Below are 19445 nucleotides of genomic sequence, written 5' to 3' on the forward strand. Positions count from 1 at the left end.
CTGACGTGACGAGACCGGGGAGGACCTACCTGTCCGTACATGGGGAGAAAGTGTCCGTGTTTGCGTGCGTGCGCCTGTTGGCATGGCGATAATCACTGTTGCAGGAGAGCTGACGAACAACCACATGCTCTGTTCTGCCAACGGAGAATAGTGAAACTCTCGTTGGTATTGAATGATTGACACATGTACTAAGGCCTTGTTTACTTCTAAAAAATTTTACAAAATATAAATAGTAGCACTTTCGTTTGTATTTGACAAATATTATTCAATTATAGATTAAATAGGCTCAAAAGATTCGTGTCGTCAATTTCGACCAAACTGTGCAATTAGTTTTTATTTTTATCTAAATTTAATACTTCATGCATACGTCTAAAGATTCGATATGACGAGGAATCTGGAAAATTTTGCAAAATTTTTGAGGAACTAAACAAGGCCTAAATATAGAAGATCACAAATCTTTTAATATTAATTAGTTTATGATTGATAATAATTATTAAATAAAACAAAAATACTATTGTACCAATTAAACTTTAGCACCCCTAACTAAACACCTTCTGATAGACCATGTTTAGTTCGCAAAATTTTTTTAGATATAGCTAGTGTAGCACTTATATTTGTATTTGATAATTGTTGTGAAACCATGGACATAGCTAGGCTTAAGAGGTTTATCTTATAAATTAGAGACAAATTGTATATAGTAATTAGTTTTTTTTCTATCTATATTTAATGTTAAATGCATAAGTCTAAAGATTCGATGTGACGAGAAAATTTCGAAAATTTTTGGAACTAAATAAGACCTTATTTAGAGTTTTTGTCCGGCTGATCGCAGTAATCCTCACTGAATCCGTCATCTCCAATCCCAAACTCCAAACCAGACTGTCTGCCCGTTCGCGCGCCTCTGGTGGCACCCGTGGCAGACACGCACGCAGTATGACGTTGCGGTCTCGCCACTGCAGCTTGCATACTGTAGTTGGGAGAAGGCCTTGTTTACTTTCGAAAAGATTTCGGATTTCGGTACTGTATCACTTTCGTTTGTTTGTGACAAATATTATTCAATTATAGACTAACTAGAATCAAAAGATTCGTCTCGCGATTTTCAGCTAAACTGTGTAATTAGATTTTACTTTCGTCTATATTTAATGGTTTATGCATGTGTCATAAAATTCGATGTGACGGTGAATTTTGAAAACTGATTGCTTTTTGGGTGAACTAAACAAAGCCTCACCTCCGCGACCTCTGCATGTGTAGGAGTACACGTACTACACTGCTGCTACAATGCGTTGGTACCTTGAGGACTCGTGTGGTCTGCCTTTGACCCTGTGTCGTCTGGCGTCTGGACACCATCAAGGCGGGAGGACGACGAGCAACGCCACTACTCGTACTCCAGCAGCAGCACTACAGCGAGCACTGTGGCACCCCGAGTTGTTCACGGCCCAGACACTGGCGCCGGCCACCGCGCATGCCGCTCGTTGATCGCCCACGCACGCACGCATGCATGCATGCATGTGGGGAGCAAGAAGCTAGGGTTGTAGCCTGCTAGGGTGCCGCTAGAGGTAGCCGGACGACCTGGCTGCCCGGCTGGGACCTCACCCCGGGGTACTTGCTCTCTGAACCTGAATTATTGGTCCCGAGCCGAGAGGGCGCAGGACGAGGGTTCCTTCTTTGTAGGCGATGATCGCCGATCCGTGATCGGCTCCACGCCTTCACGGTAACCTTTTGGAATTGGGATCCCATCCCAGATTATTCCCAGTGCGTGGGTGATCGAGTGACCTTATGCATGCAGTGCTGTACTACTATGCTGTGCTAAGCTTTGCTTTGATTTGCTTGCAGTTGCAGGTGAGTGTTAGTCCTCGATCACTGGAGTTCCAGTTAATGGAGTCCAGTCTATTAACTGTGCTTTGCTTTGCAAGGAGTGATTTGCAGGCTCGGACATCCAGTCCAGGGCTCCAGGCACAACAATGGCGTAGGCCTTGTTTAGTTCCGAAAAGTTTTCGGAACGGTAGCATTTTCGTTTTTATTTGACAAATATTATCCAATTATAGAGTAACTAGGCTTAAAAGATTTATCTCGTGATTTACAGGTAAACTGTGCAATTAGTTTTTATTTTCGTCTATATTTAATACTCTATGCATGTGGCGTAAGATTCGATGCGATGGGAAATCTTGAAAAGATTTTAGTTTTTGAGGTGAACTAAACAAGGCCTAGTTCCGAAAATATTTCGTATTTCGGTACTGTAGCAATTTCGTTTGTTTGTGACAAATATTATCCAATTATAGACTAACTAGGATCAAAAGATTCGTCTCGTAATTTCCAGCTAAACTGTGTAATTACTTTTTGCTTTCGTCTATATTTAATGCTTTACGCATGTGCCGCAAGATTCGATGTGACGAAGAATCTTGAAAACTTTTTGCTTTTTGGATGAACTAAACAAGGCCCTAGCTGTGGCCGGGGTTACTGCATTGCACTGCCGCGAAAAAGGAAGAGTTGATACTGGATAACGTCGGTGTGTACGGGGTATGGACCAACCATGGAGTGGAAGAGATACTCATGTTACTCCGTACACGGAGGAGTAATGTACTGCTTCTCATGTAGAATGACGCAGACAGCAGCGGCAGCGGCATGATCTACAGCACTGCAGGCAGAGTGAAAAGTTTCCAATACCCCAGCTGGAAAAAGAAAAAAAAAAAAGAGGATCAGGGCTCAGAGCCTCTAACAGGCTCAGGAGAGGCAGCGGCCAATGAGGCTTTTGCCGAGACAGGTCAGTGCACATGCGGCTCCCGTCTGCAGCACAGGGACGGCGCACAGTGCTGGCCACAGGACACACCACTGATCGGCACTCGCCAGAGAGGACGAGGACTACAGGAGTGACGACGACGAACACTCGTGTCACCGAGCCGAGGAGCGGAGGCCGGAGGGGGAGGGGGGGGGGGGGCCATCATGGCACCATCATGCATGCATGCATGCGTGCGTGCGTGCATCCGTCCAAGTACGCCATCAGCTCATCAGCTGCAGGTGGTGGCGAGTGGCGACACCACCTCCCAGTCCCAGGTGATGTGACGAAAGATACCTGACGACGGGGCCAGACCCCCTCCGGGCATTGGGCGGCCCGGGCGTGGTGGTGGTGGTACTGGTACCGGAGAATGGACATGGAGCGCGCGGTAAAAGTTGACCGGAAAGCAGCGCTTGCTGAGATGACCCGTCGCCTCACGCGCCCAGCAGCGGCATGGCGTATTGGCGTGGCATGCAGGCTCGTCTCGCCTCGCGTCGCAAAGGCATGCCGCATGCGAGCGCCGTGCATGTGCGCCGGAGGGACAAGGCGCCATGGGCCGCTTGGGTAGCTAGCAGCTAGTAGCTCCTGCAGCTGCCTGCCGGTGGCGGCATTGGCATCGGCATCGCCAGCAGCTAGTGATGAATCGTCTACCCCACTATCTGAACGTTTTTCCTCTTCAGATCAGGGCCTTGTTTAGTTCCCAAAAAATTTTGCAAAATTTTTCAGATTTTCCGTCACATCGAATCTTTAGACGCATGCATAGAGTATTAAATATAGACGAAAATAAAAACTAATTACACAGTTTGATCGAAATTGACGAGACGAATCTTTTAAGCCTAGTTAGTCCATGATTAGACAATATATATCAAATACAAACGAAAATGCTACAGTACTACACATTTTGCTAAAATTTTTTTTAACTAAACAAGGCCCACAAAGCAAAGCAAAACCCTGTGCCCTTGCCCTACCCTTGATTCTTTTTCTTCAGAAAACAAATCCTGACGGACCAGACCCACTACTCTGAGGCATGCACGATCCGGAGTAAGACACGCTGCGACTATAAAAAAGAACCAGGGAGACTCGCTCACAGTGTTGGGGGCTAGTAGATGCCAGCTGCCGCGCGCGGCCGGCGGGGAACAGCTTGGCACCGCTCTTACGACGCTTCTGCCGCGCTCCACGCCGCGTGCCGGCCGTGGCCGTGGGTGGCTCTACCGGCTACCCAAATGGACGTACCTGTACTGCAGCGATCGATCCATCCATGGTCTGTAGCCTGACCTCAAACCCGAGCGAGAATGTTTGCTGCGCGTCTCGCTCCGACGCTCCGCTCGATCCGCTCAACCAGGGACTGTTGGGCTGCGACCGCGAGCAGCGTGTGCATGGCGCGTCATGTGTGTGTGACTCGGACAACTGAGGTGAGCAGGCCAAACCATCACGCCTTTTTACACGAAACCAAAAGGCCGCGCACTGAATGAACAGATACTGCAGTTCTTTCTCGACAGGTAAAACAGAGCTCCGGGGTTATCTCCTGGCTCCTGCACATACAATACACCAGCAATGAGCCAATGATGCAGACAGACAAGAAAGTGAGCATGCTACTGTATGTAATACACAGCGCTTTTATATTTGGCATCTGTGAAGAAAGAACCCCACTGTACGAGATGGAGAGATCTGCTTGGATTGGGGAAATGTAGGCCTCGTTTAGTTCGCAAAAAATTTCAAGATTCCCCGTCACATCGAATCTTTGGTCGCATGTATGGAGCATTAAATGTAAACAAAAATAAAAACTAACTGCACAGTTTACCTGTAATTTGTGAGATGAATCTTTTGAGCCTAGTTACTCCGTGATCGAACAATGTTTGTCAAATAAAAACGAAATGCTACAGTAGCCAAAAAACCAAAATCTAAAAAAGATAGTAAGTTTCAATCAGCCTATCACAGGGAGAAAGGAAGTTTCACCGGAATGGAACGTGAAAGGAGCCGCATCAGTAAAGAAGATAGTAAGGCCTTTAGTTCACCCCAAAACCAATTTTTTTTAAAAAAAATCTCTGCCACATCGAATTTTGCGTCACATGTATGAAACATTAAATATAGATAAAAACAAAAATTAATTGTACAGTTTACCTGTAAATCGCGGAACGAATCTTTTAAGCCTAATTACTTCATAATTAGACAATGTTTGTCAAATAAAACAAAAATAATACAGTGTGAAAATCTAAAAAAAAAATACATCTCAACAAGGCCTAAAAAACAAAGGGCCCGTGACAAGTCGGTAGCTGAAACTGTAGCGGGAACAAAGATGTAGTAGAGTGTGGACTTGGCCTCCATCTGTGCTCCTAGGCATTATTGTCAACATTATTTTCTGTGGACTGTTCGGTGAATAGTCGATGTAAAGGATGATGCATGAGATTAATACGCCAACATAGTGGACTATGGCCTTGTTTAGTTCATCCCAAAAAGCAAAAAGTTTTTAAAATTTCCCGTCACATCGAATCTTGCGGCACATGCATGAAGCATTAAATATAGACGAAAGCAAAAACTAATTACACAGTTTAGCTGAAAATCGCGAGACGAATCTTTTGATCCTAGTTAGTCCATAATTGGATAATATTTGTCACAAACAAACGAAAGTGCTACAGTACCGAAATCCGAAATCTTTTCAGAAGTAAACAAGGCCTATGCGGTATAGTCCATGTTAAGGATGATGCATAAGGTTAACGCCAACATATTTGAAAGACGACAAAACAGTTTCACATGCAGAGGGTGGGACTTAGTCCGTGCTGTAGACTCTCTCGTGCAACCTCTGGCCACCCGAGGCACGTTAAGTCGTGCCGCTATGGCTCAACACGCCTTTGCTTCCGTCCAAGTACGGCTTATGGCACGTCAACACTTCTTACTGCAGTGTGCTAGCTAGTCTAAGCATGATATTTTAAATATCCTTGCTAGATTTTTCATCCGCTTTCAACAAATAAAAAAATATTTTATATGTACCATTTTTAGTGAAAGTTTTAATGCTTTTATAATCTATTCAAGAACCAGATTAAGTATAACAAATGCTTGAAATTTGAATTGTAACGTTGTAGATTTGCTTCCGTGTCATCCTAGCGTGCCAGTCGCGAAGCATAGCCTTCAATACGGACAAAACCATGCAGCTCATTGTATCATATCAGATCCTAAAACAGCGGGCCCTCTCATTTGTACCATCACGGCACAACCTAAAATATTTCGTATTGCACTGTGTTTTAGTACGTGCCAAGAGACTACCACAGCCGTCTCCTCCCAAATGTCAGGGTCCAAACTCCCACAGTCGTCTCCTCCCAAATGGCACGGTCCAAACTCCAAATCCCAACTCAATGTATAGCAGTATATCCCACAGAAGAGCAAATCAAGGCACGGCAGAAAGAAAGTTGCAGGGATGGCACCTAATGGGCAACTGATCTGATCATGCGAAGACTCGCTGAAATTTGGCTTATGCTCTTATTTATGTTGATTTATTGCGAGGAAAAAATATTATTCATTAAAAAGTATTACTGAAGTAATATTGAAGAACAGGATGACAGTTTTGCGTTGGTCTCTACTGTACGCCGAGCCACCAAATGTACAGAACACAGATAATCCTATTCGTATACTTCCTTTCCATGCATGTATAGAACATAGATCATCCTATTCGTAATTTCGTGTACATTGGGAAGATCGAAGCACAAAGATTCTATGGGATTGTAAACCGCTCAACCTCCGAATATGAAATGGTGCAGCTCACTGCCACCAAATATTGTTAATTGATGGTCTCGGAAGTTCGAAAAGAGAACAAACTTTTTAAACAAAAAAAAAGGTGTTCAGGAATGAGGAAGACGTGGCGCGGCATTCATTCGAAGCGCGCAAGCAGAAAAAGGTTGCGCGGGAACGGACGCCAAGCCCACAAAGGCGGACCGGCCCAAGACTCCGCCGCGCCCGACCAGTTGCGTCGCCAAATTGGATCTCACGGTTAAACAAAAGCCCAATTAGTATGGGCCCTTATTCTGAAGCCCAGACTGCAGAAAAGATGCAGAGTCTGGAGTTTTCTTTTTTGCAGAGCTCGGAGATGACAAGAGTTGTCCAAAAGCAAAAAAAAAAAAAAAAAAAAAAACAATGATTTTGAAAGTGACAGGTGCCGAGTAGCGGGAGGTCACTGCCGTCGCGCGTGTCTGGCTCTCGACCTTGTGCAGGCTGCCGCCTCAACAGTAGAGCTAGCTATTTTAGCTTTAAGAGATCCTTTTTCCAATAATATATTACCTTTTATCACTGTCTCATAACATAAATTGGCACCATATTATACGGTTCACATAATGTTAGAATATATGCATAAGACTGCCTTTTGATCAAGAGCTGCATTTTCTCTATTGAAATGTAAAATAATATGCTTAAAGTTGTCTCATAAGTTATTATTAGAGTTGTTTAGAGCCCTGTAAGGCTGTAACTCAAGATATGGCCCCTAGGCCAGGCCATTGAGTTGCCAACCAAAGGGCTTCGGCCGTGTTTGGTTCAAGGACAGATAAAGTTGCCTCACTCAAACATCCATCCAAAGTGTCTGATTTTGTGTAGGGACTTCGGTTCCTCCAGATTTCTCAAAAAAATGTCTGATTTTGTACGTCTGATCAGATCATATGGACCTGCTTGCCGGGAGCACTAAACAAGCCCTTAATGTCTCGCCATACAAAAGCAAACCCCGAGTTTATAGCTTCTAGAAAACAAAAAATGAAACATTTATTCATAACTTGGTTCGAGCGATGCAACATATTAGCAGGAAAATATGATATCAACAAACAAATAGTATGTTTTATGGTACATCAATATATTTTAAAATAGATTAGGACTTAACATGATAAAATTAGTTATAGCATGCACTCGATTCAAACAAAACAAAAATTAACTAGTACTCTTTTTATTTCAATTTAATATGACGTATTCTACTGCAGTCAACCAAATAAAATGATCAGCCCAACCTGCCTCTCTAGATTTGATGAACAAAAACAAGTTGTTACGAGTATGTTTGGTTGTCTGGCTTAGGGCCTAGCCAGGCTTCCATAATGTAAGCTTCAAGCTGTTTGGTTGCCTTGGTAGCCTAGAAAGTTAGGCTTGTGGAAGCCAAAAAGGGGAAGAAAATCTGCATTGCTAGAAATCCTCAATTCCTGCGTTTAGCTAGGCCTCGCTGACACAAGCATGTGGCCCACCTGTCAGTGCTCCTCACCGCCACCAGAATGGACTAGAAAGGGAGAGAAGGCAGCAGCGGCCTCAGCTCCGGCCATCGCCGCCACCTCCGCGTCGTCCAAATCCCTTAGCTCCATCTGTCGCTGTCAATCCTGCCTCGTTCCGGCGACCACGCGCGAGAACATGGAGGGTCCACTGGCCATTTCCTGCAGCTCCAGCCACCAGCGCAAGGAAGGGGACGGTCCACCGGGCACCTCCCTTGGCCACCAAGCTTTGGCCAGCACGATCTCAGTCACGCGCGCATCTCGTGAGACCTCTGTCACGCGCGCATCTCGAGGAGGAGCTCACAGATCTCATCGAGGAGCACGTGAGCAGCCGTGGCCGATCGGATCTCACGGAGGAGATTCCATCGGCCTGATCTCACGAAGGAGCCCACCACTCGCTAAAGAGGAGGCCAGCACTCACCAAGAAGAAGAAGAGGAGGCTCACGGGGGAAGAAGAAGAGGTGGCTTGCTAAGAAGAAGAGGAGGAGGCTCACGGGGGAAGAAGAAGAGGTGGCTTGCTAAGAAGAAGAGGAGGAGGCTCACGGGGGAAGAAGAAGAGGTGGCTTGCTAAGAAGAAGAGGAGGAGGCTCGTCAGGAAGATGGGAAGACATGCTGGCGTGCTCTTGCAGGATGTTGTACAAGCTTACTAGCTAGGCAACCAAACAACAGATTTACTAGTCAGACTTAGCTTAGACAGGTGAACCAAACAACAATAAGTTATGTTGCTAGAGCTAGACTTGAACTAGCGTGTCCTAAAATTTAAGCCCGCCTAGACTAGCCCAAATAACCAAACACATCCTAGATGTCTTGAGCTCGTCCCTCTGCAACTTGGCTAGTATATGCCCCCCAAGTAGCAAACCAAAACATGCTATGTGTGGAGCCAGGTAAAGCCATATTACCACCACTTCCCCACGCAATCAACCATGAGCAGCAATACGCAAATTTCATAGCAAACCCGGTCCAAATTTCGCCTAAAACACCTGGCCTTGTTTAGTTCCGAAAAAATTTCGGATTTTGGCATTGTAACATTTTTGTTTTTATTTGACAAATATTATCCAATCATAGACTAACTAGGCTCAAAAGATTCATCTCGTGATTTATAGACAAACTGTGCAATTAGTTTTTATTTTCGCCTATATCTAATGTTTCATGCATATGCTCCAAAATTTGATGTGACGAAGAATCTTAAAAAGTTTTTGGTGGTGAACTAAACACCCTGATTTAACCGGAAGATATGGTCGCATGTATCTCAGACTTAGCCACGGTGCTTTGCTTACGCAAACTGATGGGTTCCTTTCCGACGCGGCAACACGGCGTGCGCTGTGCGCATCATCAGCACCGTTGCGCGTTGGCGTGTAGCCTGCGTGGCGGGGAAACGCGTGCGTGTTCTCCCGGCGCCGCGTCCGGCTCCGGCGTCCGCGGGGGATATGGCGCCAACGGGGTACGGGATCCACACACACACACCCCGCTCGCCGCCGTCCCTTTCGCAAGACGTGCGGAGTTCCCCCCAGCCAGCGTCGCCGTCGCTCTCGCCGAAATCCATCGCGATTCCGAGCTTCAGACACGAATAACGAATTACTCTCGTCCGTGGGTTTAATTATTTTCTCGGTATAAGTACGGCTCCTCGCGCACTCGCTCGGTGCTCTCCACCTCTGCCCATTCGCCATCTCTGCCGGCATGGCAATGGAGGAGCTGGACGAGTTCGAGGTGCTGTGGCCGGAGCCGGAGACCTGCCACACGCACGAGCCGCCGCCGCCGAGCCCGTCACCTGTGCCGGTGCAGGCGGCGCAGCCATTTGATGACGCGCCCGCAGCGCGCTCTCGGCCCGTGGACGTGCCCGGCCGCCCCAAGGCTGCCCGCTCCTGGCGCTGGAACGGGCACGGGCACGGGCACGGGCACGGGCACGGGCCGAGGGACAGCGGTGACCGGGACGACGATGGCAGCGGCAGCGGCGGCAGCGCAATCGTTCCGCCGCACTTGCTGCTGTCGGCCGGCTGGCGGCGGTCGGAGGAGGCAGAGGCGGCGGCGTGGACGCTGCGGGCGTCCGTCGGCCCGCCGTGCAAGCGGGCGCGCGACCTGCGCCACCTCCGCGACTCCGTGCTCCGGATGACCGGCTTCATTGAAGGATAGACGTCCCCGCGCCGCGCATGCATGGTGGATTGGTGGTGTACCGTGTACTACCTCGATTTGTACTCGCGGTCAAATTAAATGGAAATAAGTACATGGGAGACTACCGGTTTGGGTGTTGGATTATTTGAATTGAAATGAACCAGACGACTCTTTTTACCTTTCTCTTGACGGCTCCGGCACACAATTAATCATCTCTAAATACTAGCAGTAATAAATAGTATAAGTATAGTATATACCTATCTTGCCGTGTGACAATTCTTTGAAGCTGAGTTTTATAGTGTACGTGTGGTGCTGCTAATAATCATCTGCACGGTATTTGATCTCTCTCCTTCACAATTCACATTTTCCTCACGAGCATCAAAACCAAACTGGTAGAGAGGAGTAACCGCAGGTGCCAGGTGGCAGCTCACGAGAGGGGGTGCACCGCACTCCAAATCAACCGGCCAGCCGGCCCCTTCTTTCCTTCCTTGTCGCGTATACCCAACACAGTGCCTGCTAATGCCATGTTGCCATTGCAGTCTTCCCACACAAGGAAAGAGGTGCTTGCTCGCCAAGACACGCCACCGTCTCCTTCCAAAGCACACCGCTATATATTTCAGCCAGCCATGGACGTCCGGCTCTGCCCGTCCCCGACGGCGAGGCCATCGATCGTATCGTATCGTATCGTATCATACCATGGAGGAATTCCAAGAAGCTGAAATCTTATGGCCTGCAGGCGGCTCCGACGACCGTGGCAATAGCCAAGGCGACGTCGTTGACGACGGCGGCGAGACGGAGCCTATACCTTGTTCAGTTCGTCCGAAGGCGGCCGCGCCGCCGCGGTCAGCCGCCACTGCGCCGGTCGAGATCTCTCGCCGGAAGCGGCGGTGCCGCCCCTGGCGGGCGTCGGAGCATTACACCAGCACGACGACGCCCGATCAAGAAACCGACGTCGGCGATGACGATAAAGAAGAAGGACATCGTTCCGGCGAGGCAAAAGGGAGTACTACAGACGGTTTGGTGATCGTGCCGCCGCACGTTCTTGTTGCCCGGAGGAGGCTGGTGGTACGTGGCCGGACGGCGGCGGCGTACTCCATGTGCGCCGGCAAAGGGAGGACGCTCAAAGGGCGGGACCTCCGCGATGTCAGGAACCAAGTGCTCAAGATGACCGGTTTCATCGAGGAATGAACAAGAGACCATATGTGTGTTTCGTCGCGTGGATCGACAAGTTCATTTGCAGCAAGCCAATGCAAGCACCCGTACAAGTTCACTCGGTTTGATTCGTGTGATAATTTGCTAGCTCATGTAATAATTGATGTACATAGCTAGCTAAGAAAATGGTGGTGAAGTTTGAAAAGAATAATTAAAATGCCAGCTGCTATTGTACAGCATCAATGTTGTGTATTGTAGGCCTGTAGCTGTGTTAGCATTTCGGCTACTCATATGACGAAGAGAAAATCAGGGCATGTACAACCCATAGACGTACAGGTACATGTCTGCAACTAAACAGACAGCTTATACAACCCATATATATTTTTTTACTTCTCTGTTGTATAGCCCACAGACAGGTCTCATATGTTTAACTCTCTGCAAATGGTTTAGTGCTTGTATGTAGCCATGATCAGCCATGAACATCATTTTTTAGTATACCATTGTGTTGCTAGTTCTATTTTAACTTACATCGAAGTGATACGAATTAGATTCTCTTTTGACAAGGCATAGGGTTTAGGGCTACTTTTTTTACCTCTAATCCATCCGAACACAAAGTTAATAGATGGATTAATTTTTAGCTGCCGACAAATCCAATAATTTTTAACTCAACTAGTTACTAGATGTCGTAGTTGATCCAACATAGGTCTTAATTTGAGGTGAAGCTACACTAAACTATACCTTTAATTGTCTGGACTCCATAGTATTGTGTTGGTCCTTTTAAATAATAGACCCTAGTCGAATAAAAGAATTTGCCCGAAATATATGTGTATGCACACATACCCAACTTACTTGAACACCTTTGAAAATGCACAAACAAATTTTGTGATTGATAAAGTTATCGGATATCGACCGATCTTGTCATTAACAAAATCACCATAGGCAACACGATATTGAGGGGCATGTCACCTACAACTAATATTTGCAAAATTTGTCAAATGCACACTAATCCAGAACAAACTTAGAGAAACAAGAGTACCCAAATAGACATGTTCCAACATAAAGAATCTGACCAGTTGAGCTACACTCCATTCACACAACTAAGGAACATTGTCTACTCCATTCTATATAATTAGTGACATTTTGGTGTTGTTTTGATTAGGTCAATAGTTCTGAATTTAAGATTACAAGTGTTCTTTTCAAGTGGGTAGTTAAAAATGATATAGATATGTTTGTATGAAACAGTAGTAGTGTGGTACTCTCTCGCTCCATTCCAATTTGACTAATCTAGATACATAATTTTTATTACGTACCTAAACATATTGTGTAAAGCTATGTACTTAGGAAAAGCCAAAATGTGTTCTCCTAGAGTTGTGGACATGTATTTGAGTATTTGTTTTGATAAAGTTTTTTAGATCCGTGTCTTTGTTAATAATTAATTGAGGATTTGTATGATTTGTATAGAAAGATTGTTAAATAGAAGAGATGCCGCTATATCCTGCTATGGTTTATATAGTCTAGTCACCACAAAATAGTTTAACCTACTATTTCGACGTTCCAGAATGATAGGATAAAGTGTACTGAACGAAAAATTATTACACCAGATGATTGTCTGCTTAGGCTTTGTTTAGTTCCGAAAAGTGAAAACTTTTCGGTACTGTAGCACTTCGTTTGTTTGTGACAAATATTATCCAATCATGGACTAACTAGGATCAAAAGATTCGTCTCGTGATTTACAGCTAAACTGTGTAATTAGTTTTTGTTTTTGTCTATATTTAATGTTTCATGTATGTGCCACAAGATTCGATGTGACAGGGAATCTTGAAAACTTTTTGGTTTTCAGGGTGAACTAAACAAGGCCTTAGAGTATCTACAGCACTACCTCTATTCTGAAATACTCCATCCGTCCAAAAAAACATGCAATTTTAGCACAATGTCTTGTTTTAGTGCATCAAGTTTGACCAATTATAAATAAAAAACATAAATAATTATGATATCAAATAAGTATCATTAGATTAATTACGAAATGTAGTTTTATAATAAATTAATTTAGACCCATAATTATAAATATTATTCATTGAAAATTTAGTCAAATGAGAACTACTTTATCTAGCACGCAACCCGTAGCTTTGTTTAGTTTATCTCAAAAACCAAAAACTTTTCAAGATTTCTCTTCACATCGAATCTTGCGACACATGCATGTAGCATTAAATATAGACAAAAACAAAAACTAATTGCACAGTTTATCTGTAAATCGCGAGATGTATCTTTTGAGTTTAGTTTGTCCACGATTAGATAATATTTGCCAAATAAAAACGAAAATGCTACAGTACCCTAAACCCAAAATTTTTGGGAACTAAACAAGGCCTGAGGGAGTATAGACGATTTTTTAGCTGCCCTAAGTCATTCTAAGCCCGACTAAATTTACAGGAACAAAATATATCATCGAATGACTTTCTTTAAATATATTGTGAAACTATTTTTTGTATTTGACCTCTTTAATCTGATAGATGTTGAAACTTTTTTCAGTAAATTTGGTTAATCTTAATTATAATGGTTTGATTGCTGATGACCTAAAATTCGTTGTATTTCATGACGGAAGAGGTAGTCATCTGACGTGCAACAGCAATATATTAAACGTGCAATTCCTTTCCAGCAATCCCTTCTCTCCAATTTGCTTCGGTTGGCTGATAATCTGGTGGTCCTCTCGGTCTTGGGCAGTTTTGGGCAGCCAAGCTAGGCAGCTTGCGTGTACAAGAGGCACTGGTGATGGATGGATTGAAGAAATGCATTTCCGCGAGCCCGGAGGAAAAGGTCAGGGCTCCGATAGCAACCGGTCACGCATGCGCTTCCATATGATTTAGAATATATACATGTCATCACGCCATGAACTCGTACGTACGGCTGCATGAGTTTTTCTTCTTTTTTGAATATAAGTCTTTAAACTTTTTTTAAAACATAACTGTACGAGCTGGTGTCACACTCACACATACGAGCTGCTGTCACACTCACACAGGTCTTCGCGGCCTGCGGCATCGTGGGCTAGGCCCAGGTCGTGGCCCAATGTTAGAGTTACGTGGGCCGCATGGCCTTTTATTGCGAGTGCTGGGCCCGCATAGCCCACTTTTCCAGAAGTGAAGAAAACTGAAACAAAATACCACTTCCCGCGCTCGCGTTGCTCCTCTGCTGCAGTGCAGGTCCGCGAAGAAAACTGAAACAAAAGTGAGATGAGATCCCCCCAGGAAGAGAAGAGAGGAAACAAAATGTCATGGATTGCTTCGCGGAAAAACAATTCCATGGACGGACGCTTCCGAGGCCGGAAATCCAGGGAGAGGCAGGGGCGACGACCGGCTTGCTTGTCGTAGTGGCGACGCCGCACACATACCACTGCAGAAATTAATCCCATGTCGTCTGTCTGGATGAGTAACAACAACCGTCGCCGTTCCGCACAAATCTCCGAGGTCCGAGCCACACTCCCCGATGCGCCCCCAAAACGCAGAGATCCAACCTCAGCTACCGTTCAATTTCAGGGTAAAAAAACACTTGTCAAAACCCAGTGCTACATGTACTAAGGCCTTGTTTACTTCACCCCAAAAACCAAAATTTTTTCAAGATTCCCCGTCACATCGAATTTTACGCCACATGCATGGAATATTAAATATAGACGAAAATAAAAACTAATTATACAGTTTACTTGTAAATCACGAGATGAATCTTTTAAGCCTAGTTACTCTATGATTAGATAATGTTTGTCAAATAAAAACGAAAGTGCTACAGTTCCGAAAACTTTTCAGTTTTCGGAACTAAACAAGGCCTAAGATGGGTACTACAGTACTGTAACAACTGGATGTGCTGAGAGTAATCTTTCAGACTGGTCTGCTACCCTTTTTGTCTCTCATTTAGCAACAGGCCGGGTGCTCGGATGGAGCAGACTTTGGCGACCTGGCGATAGATAGTTCTGGTATGCAGTCATTGTTCCTTCACTGTATGTACTGTATTTTGCAGAAGTCGTCAAAGACATGCTTCTGAAATTAACCTGCAATCCCCTGCCCTACATTTCTTTAAATACAAGCCTAATTAACGCAGTCTGTTGCGAGTATGCATGTCAGACAAAAATTGCATTAACTTCAAACGGAATCTGTCTGAGTGTCTGACCGCTCTAGCTAGCTGGTTCAGTTTGTTTGATGAGAAAGCAAACGGCCAGGAGAGAAACCCTAGCTCTCCCTCTCTATAAATTAGCTGCATCCTTGTTCGTACAACGCCACATCACACTCAGTTACTTTCCAATTTCAACAACGGTAAGGATCGATCGATATGGCCACCTTGAAGGACCATGGTGCCGTGGTGGCAATGGTAGCGGTGATCTTCCTCGCCGCCGCTGCCCTCTCGTCTCATGCGTCGGCGACTGCGGTCGACGAGCCGGCTAAGTATAAGCCCACGGCACCGGCGCCGTCCCCTGCATCGCACTCCTCGCCGCCCCCGCCGCGGGTCGTCCAGCCCGTGATCGTCGTGCAAGGCCTCATCTACTGCAAGTCCTGCAAGCTCAAGGGCTACAACAGCGGCATGGACGCGTCCCCTCTCCCCAGTCAGTCTCGAAAAACCTACATTTCATTTGGTTTCTACTCACTGATGACAGAACTGAAGCCTTGTGAATAAAACACGTGTACATCTGCAGATGCGACGGCGAGCCTGGTGTGCTACGGCGACGAGGACAGCAAGTTCCGGGTGCTGAACCAGACGAGCACGGCCACGGACAAGAACGGCTACTTCCTCGTGATGGTGTACGACGTGGACATGTTCGACCGGCACAGCTGCAGGCTGTACCTGCGCTCGTCGCCGACGCCGCTCTGCGCCGCGCCCTTCGTCCCGTCCAACCCCAAGCTGGGGCTCACCCTCGTGAGGGACCGGAAGGCCACGGCGCCCAGGGGCGCGCGCGGCATCTTCCACCCCAAGACCGCGCTCATGTACGCGCCGGCCACCGCCGGCAAGTGCCCGCCGTATTGATGACCCATGGTTGGACGTGGTTGGGATCGGAGCGGCGCCGTCGTACGTGAGCTATGGACATGGACGCATCGGGCCGGGGTGGTGTTCACTGGTGCACGACTGCACGATCGAGCAGCGTGCATGGGATGCTCGTAAATTAATTTGGTCAAGAGAGGCCGGATGACGTTTGTCAGAGGCAAAAATAAGGAGAAGTGTTGTGTAGTGATTGTTTGTCACGTATCGTGTCATCGTTTTAGTCGATGCTGGATGGAGTATCTGATCTGTTGACTGTTGCTGTTTGTGGAGTCTGAAGTGGTTAGTTTGCTTGTATGTGTAACCGTTTCTTAGACGATCCTGTCTTTTTTTGGACAAAAGAACGAAAAGAGTTTGGGCGTCTTTTTTGTTGTGTGCAAACGGAGAAGTTACAAACAACCGAGAGATTTATTATGTTCTAGGCCTTGTTTAGTTCATCCAAAAAAAACTTTTCAAGCCATCACATCAAATCTTGTGTCACATGCATAGAGCATTAAATAAAACAAAAACTAATTGCACAGTTTGCCTGTAAATCATGAGACGAAACTTCTAAGCATATATAGTTACTCTAGAATTGGATAATGTTTGTTAAATAAAAATGAAAGTGCTAAAGTGTCAAAATCCAAAAACTTTTGGATAAGGCCTAGGATCAGAAAACCAGCAATTTTGTCAAAGAGCCGGTTTACCATTTCATACTCCATTCGGTTTCAAAGGTCCTGCCGTTCTCAATGGTAAAATAGCTTCTCAATGAAGATACTTGAGAGAGAGAGAGAGAGTTGAGAGAAAAAAAACACTTATGACATTAAAAAAACTTGATAAAGTCTAGAGAAAATATCTACCAAATAATTAAGCCATAAACCGTGAACAGCTCGAGAGAACGACGTGACTTCAAAATAAAGCTTCTCTTATAATATACACACAAGTAGACAAAGATCTGGTTTCTAAATTACTTTTAAGATTAATTTATTCTATATCGTTCTAGTGTCTAAAATATTTGACAAAATGGCATAAAATGGAGTAAAAAAGTGAAAGATTCAGATCTCACTTCACGTTGCATTAAAAACATAAATCTGCCTTGAGCTGTGGAGCAGATGAAAATGCGTATTATCCCGGGCTTGCTAAGACCATCCTACACATTGTGGAGCAGATAAAAAATGAACCAAAAAATAAAAAAAAAAAACTACCGCGGTAGCTTTGGTGGAACAGGAGAAGGTTTACCTTTTTTTTATGGAACAGGAGAACGTTTATCTTTTTTTTTTTTAGTGGGGCATGGAGAAGGTTTATCTGCCAAAGAAAACACTGGACCGACTGGTTGTCTGGTTCATGGGCCGTGGCCTACATGCGTCCATCATCTTCGTAAGTGCCTCGACGGCCTTGTCGTGGCCCTTTTAAGGCCCTCGTCCCTCCGTATGAAATCGACACCTCAAATAGACCAGAATATGGTTTGCATGGTACCATTGTTTATGATTTTTTTGAGCGAATACCATTGTTTATGATTGATATAATAGATATATTTTAATAATAAGACTATTTAAAGATATAAATATTGACACTATTTTTCTAAATCTAATTAAACTTAAAAATTATGTACTTCTTGAAAATTAAGATTTATATTTTGCAAAGGAGGGAGTGTACTACCAGTCTACCACTGATGGATCCTTTTGGAGCACCCCCAATTTTAGATTCTTCGTGAGAATTGCTCCTAGACATCCAAAAAGTAAGGGGTCGTTTACTAGTGCTCTTTGGAGCATTTTCTTATGAGAATATTTCTCCTTAGCCAAAAAGAAAAAACGTACAAGTTCTGGTAAGGATCCATTGCTCTTATATATTCAACCCTGACTAAAATCACCCACCACCACAAACCCTTACCAAAATCACTACATCAAAGAACCAAGGAGTTGGAGCTAAGAACCAGAGAGTGAAGGTCTAGCAAACAGATCCTTAAAATGGACTAGATTTCGATCGTGATTAGATAAGAATCACTTCTCCAAGTGGTCTGAGCCAAAAAAAAATCCATTGCCCACACTGCACCTTGTTTAATCCCCTCCAGAATCACTTCTTCAATTCCCACCTGGCCACCTACTCACCCACCAGAATCACTCTATCAAAGAACCGGGGAGCTAGAGCTTAAAATCAGTGGGTGTTATTTCTACCAAATAAGCCATCCTTCCTTGGGATTTACTTGCAGGCTCATGTTGGATCTTCAACCGTTTTGCTCACTGTTTCATTAAAAAAAAAACGTTTTGCTGACTCGATCTTGCCGCGACTTACCATCCAGTTACCACTACGCGAGATCCAAAACCCAAGCGGATTCGCCTTGAACTCAACACCATCGAGACAGTATTCAGTTAAGAAGCAGCAGCAGTTTATATTTCATTCCCCATCGAAATGGATCCGATGCCTTGAACGCATAGTTTTAAATCTCCCGCTATTGCTGCCGCTATAGTCCGCTATAGCCTTTTGAGCCAAGGTACCGCTATTTGTGTTCATGTACAATTTAGCCGTTATATCCCGTTATAGCCCGATTTAGCTCTGTTATTAGCTGTTTTGGACATAAACCGCTAAACATCTTAGCCCACTATTTAAAACTTTGCTTGAACGTTACGTATCCTCAGCTCGATTGCATTATTCTGCTGCATAAGTACGATCAGTCCGCCTCTTATCTTTTTTTTTTCTCGATCGGGTGTTCAACCTGTTTTCCGCCTGTGATCTTATACAGTATTCAGTTATTCACCCCATACGGCGGCCTCGATCTGCAGAGACCGGCGGCCTCAGATCGGTGCTCAACCGAGGATGCATGGTGCTAGCGTGAGCAGGGACGTCGACGCTAGCTAGACGAACATGCATGGCTAATTAAGCTAGGGATCACACACACAATCTAACGCACCTGGAACTCCGTAATTAAGGAAAGCTATCGATCTGCAGGACTGGACTGTGCTGAACTGCTGATCGACTGATGCTGTTAACGAAGCAGTGTTCGCTTGCAGTGCACTCCAAGCCACATGCGAGCTCATCATGTCTGGCCCTCGATTCCCCGGCGAGCCCTCCTGATTTCCGCGCAACTTGAAGGATCTCCGCTAATCCACAAGCCAAAACGGCAATCCCGAGCAATGTAATGTAATGTACTCTCGCCGCGCACCAAGCTATAGGAAATCAGAAGATTTAGCCACTGC

General features: G+C 45.2%; 3 protein-coding genes across 3 annotated transcripts; all 3 read left to right on the top strand.

Moving 5' to 3' along the window:
- LOC8068973 lies at positions 9676-10128 on the top strand. Its single transcript, XM_002440077.1, has one exon. It carries the CDS (start codon positions 9676-9678, stop codon positions 10126-10128), a length of 453 nt encoding a protein of 150 aa, XP_002440122.1.
- Positions 10729-11717, top strand: LOC8085898. The gene has a single exon (XM_002440078.2). The coding sequence runs from the start codon at positions 10804-10806 to the stop codon at positions 11293-11295; it is 492 nt and encodes a 163-aa protein (XP_002440123.1). The 5' UTR covers positions 10729-10803; the 3' UTR covers positions 11296-11717.
- On the top strand, positions 15507-16652 carry LOC8085899 (non-classical arabinogalactan protein 31). The gene is made up of 2 exons (XM_002440079.2): positions 15507-15841; positions 15932-16652. Exons 1-2 carry the CDS (start codon positions 15571-15573, stop codon positions 16258-16260), a joined length of 600 nt encoding a protein of 199 aa, XP_002440124.1. The 5' UTR covers positions 15507-15570; the 3' UTR covers positions 16261-16652.

The sequence above is a fragment of the Sorghum bicolor genome, chromosome 9, assembly GCF_000003195.3.
Source record: "Sorghum bicolor cultivar BTx623 chromosome 9, Sorghum_bicolor_NCBIv3, whole genome shotgun sequence".
Lineage (NCBI taxonomy): Eukaryota > Viridiplantae > Streptophyta > Magnoliopsida > Poales > Poaceae > Sorghum > Sorghum bicolor.

Coding starts and splice junctions, on each gene's coding strand:
- LOC8085899 (XM_002440079.2), top strand. CDS start 15,571: ATGGCCACCTTGAAGGACCATGGTGCCGTGGTGGCAATGGTAGCGGTG. Junction 15,842..15,931: donor GGACGCGTCCCCTCTCCCCA/GTCAGTCTCGAA, acceptor GTACATCTGCAG/ATGCGACGGCGAGCCTGGTG.
- LOC8085898 (XM_002440078.2), top strand. CDS start 10,804: ATGGAGGAATTCCAAGAAGCTGAAATCTTATGGCCTGCAGGCGGCTCC.
- LOC8068973 (XM_002440077.1), top strand. CDS start 9,676: ATGGCAATGGAGGAGCTGGACGAGTTCGAGGTGCTGTGGCCGGAGCCG.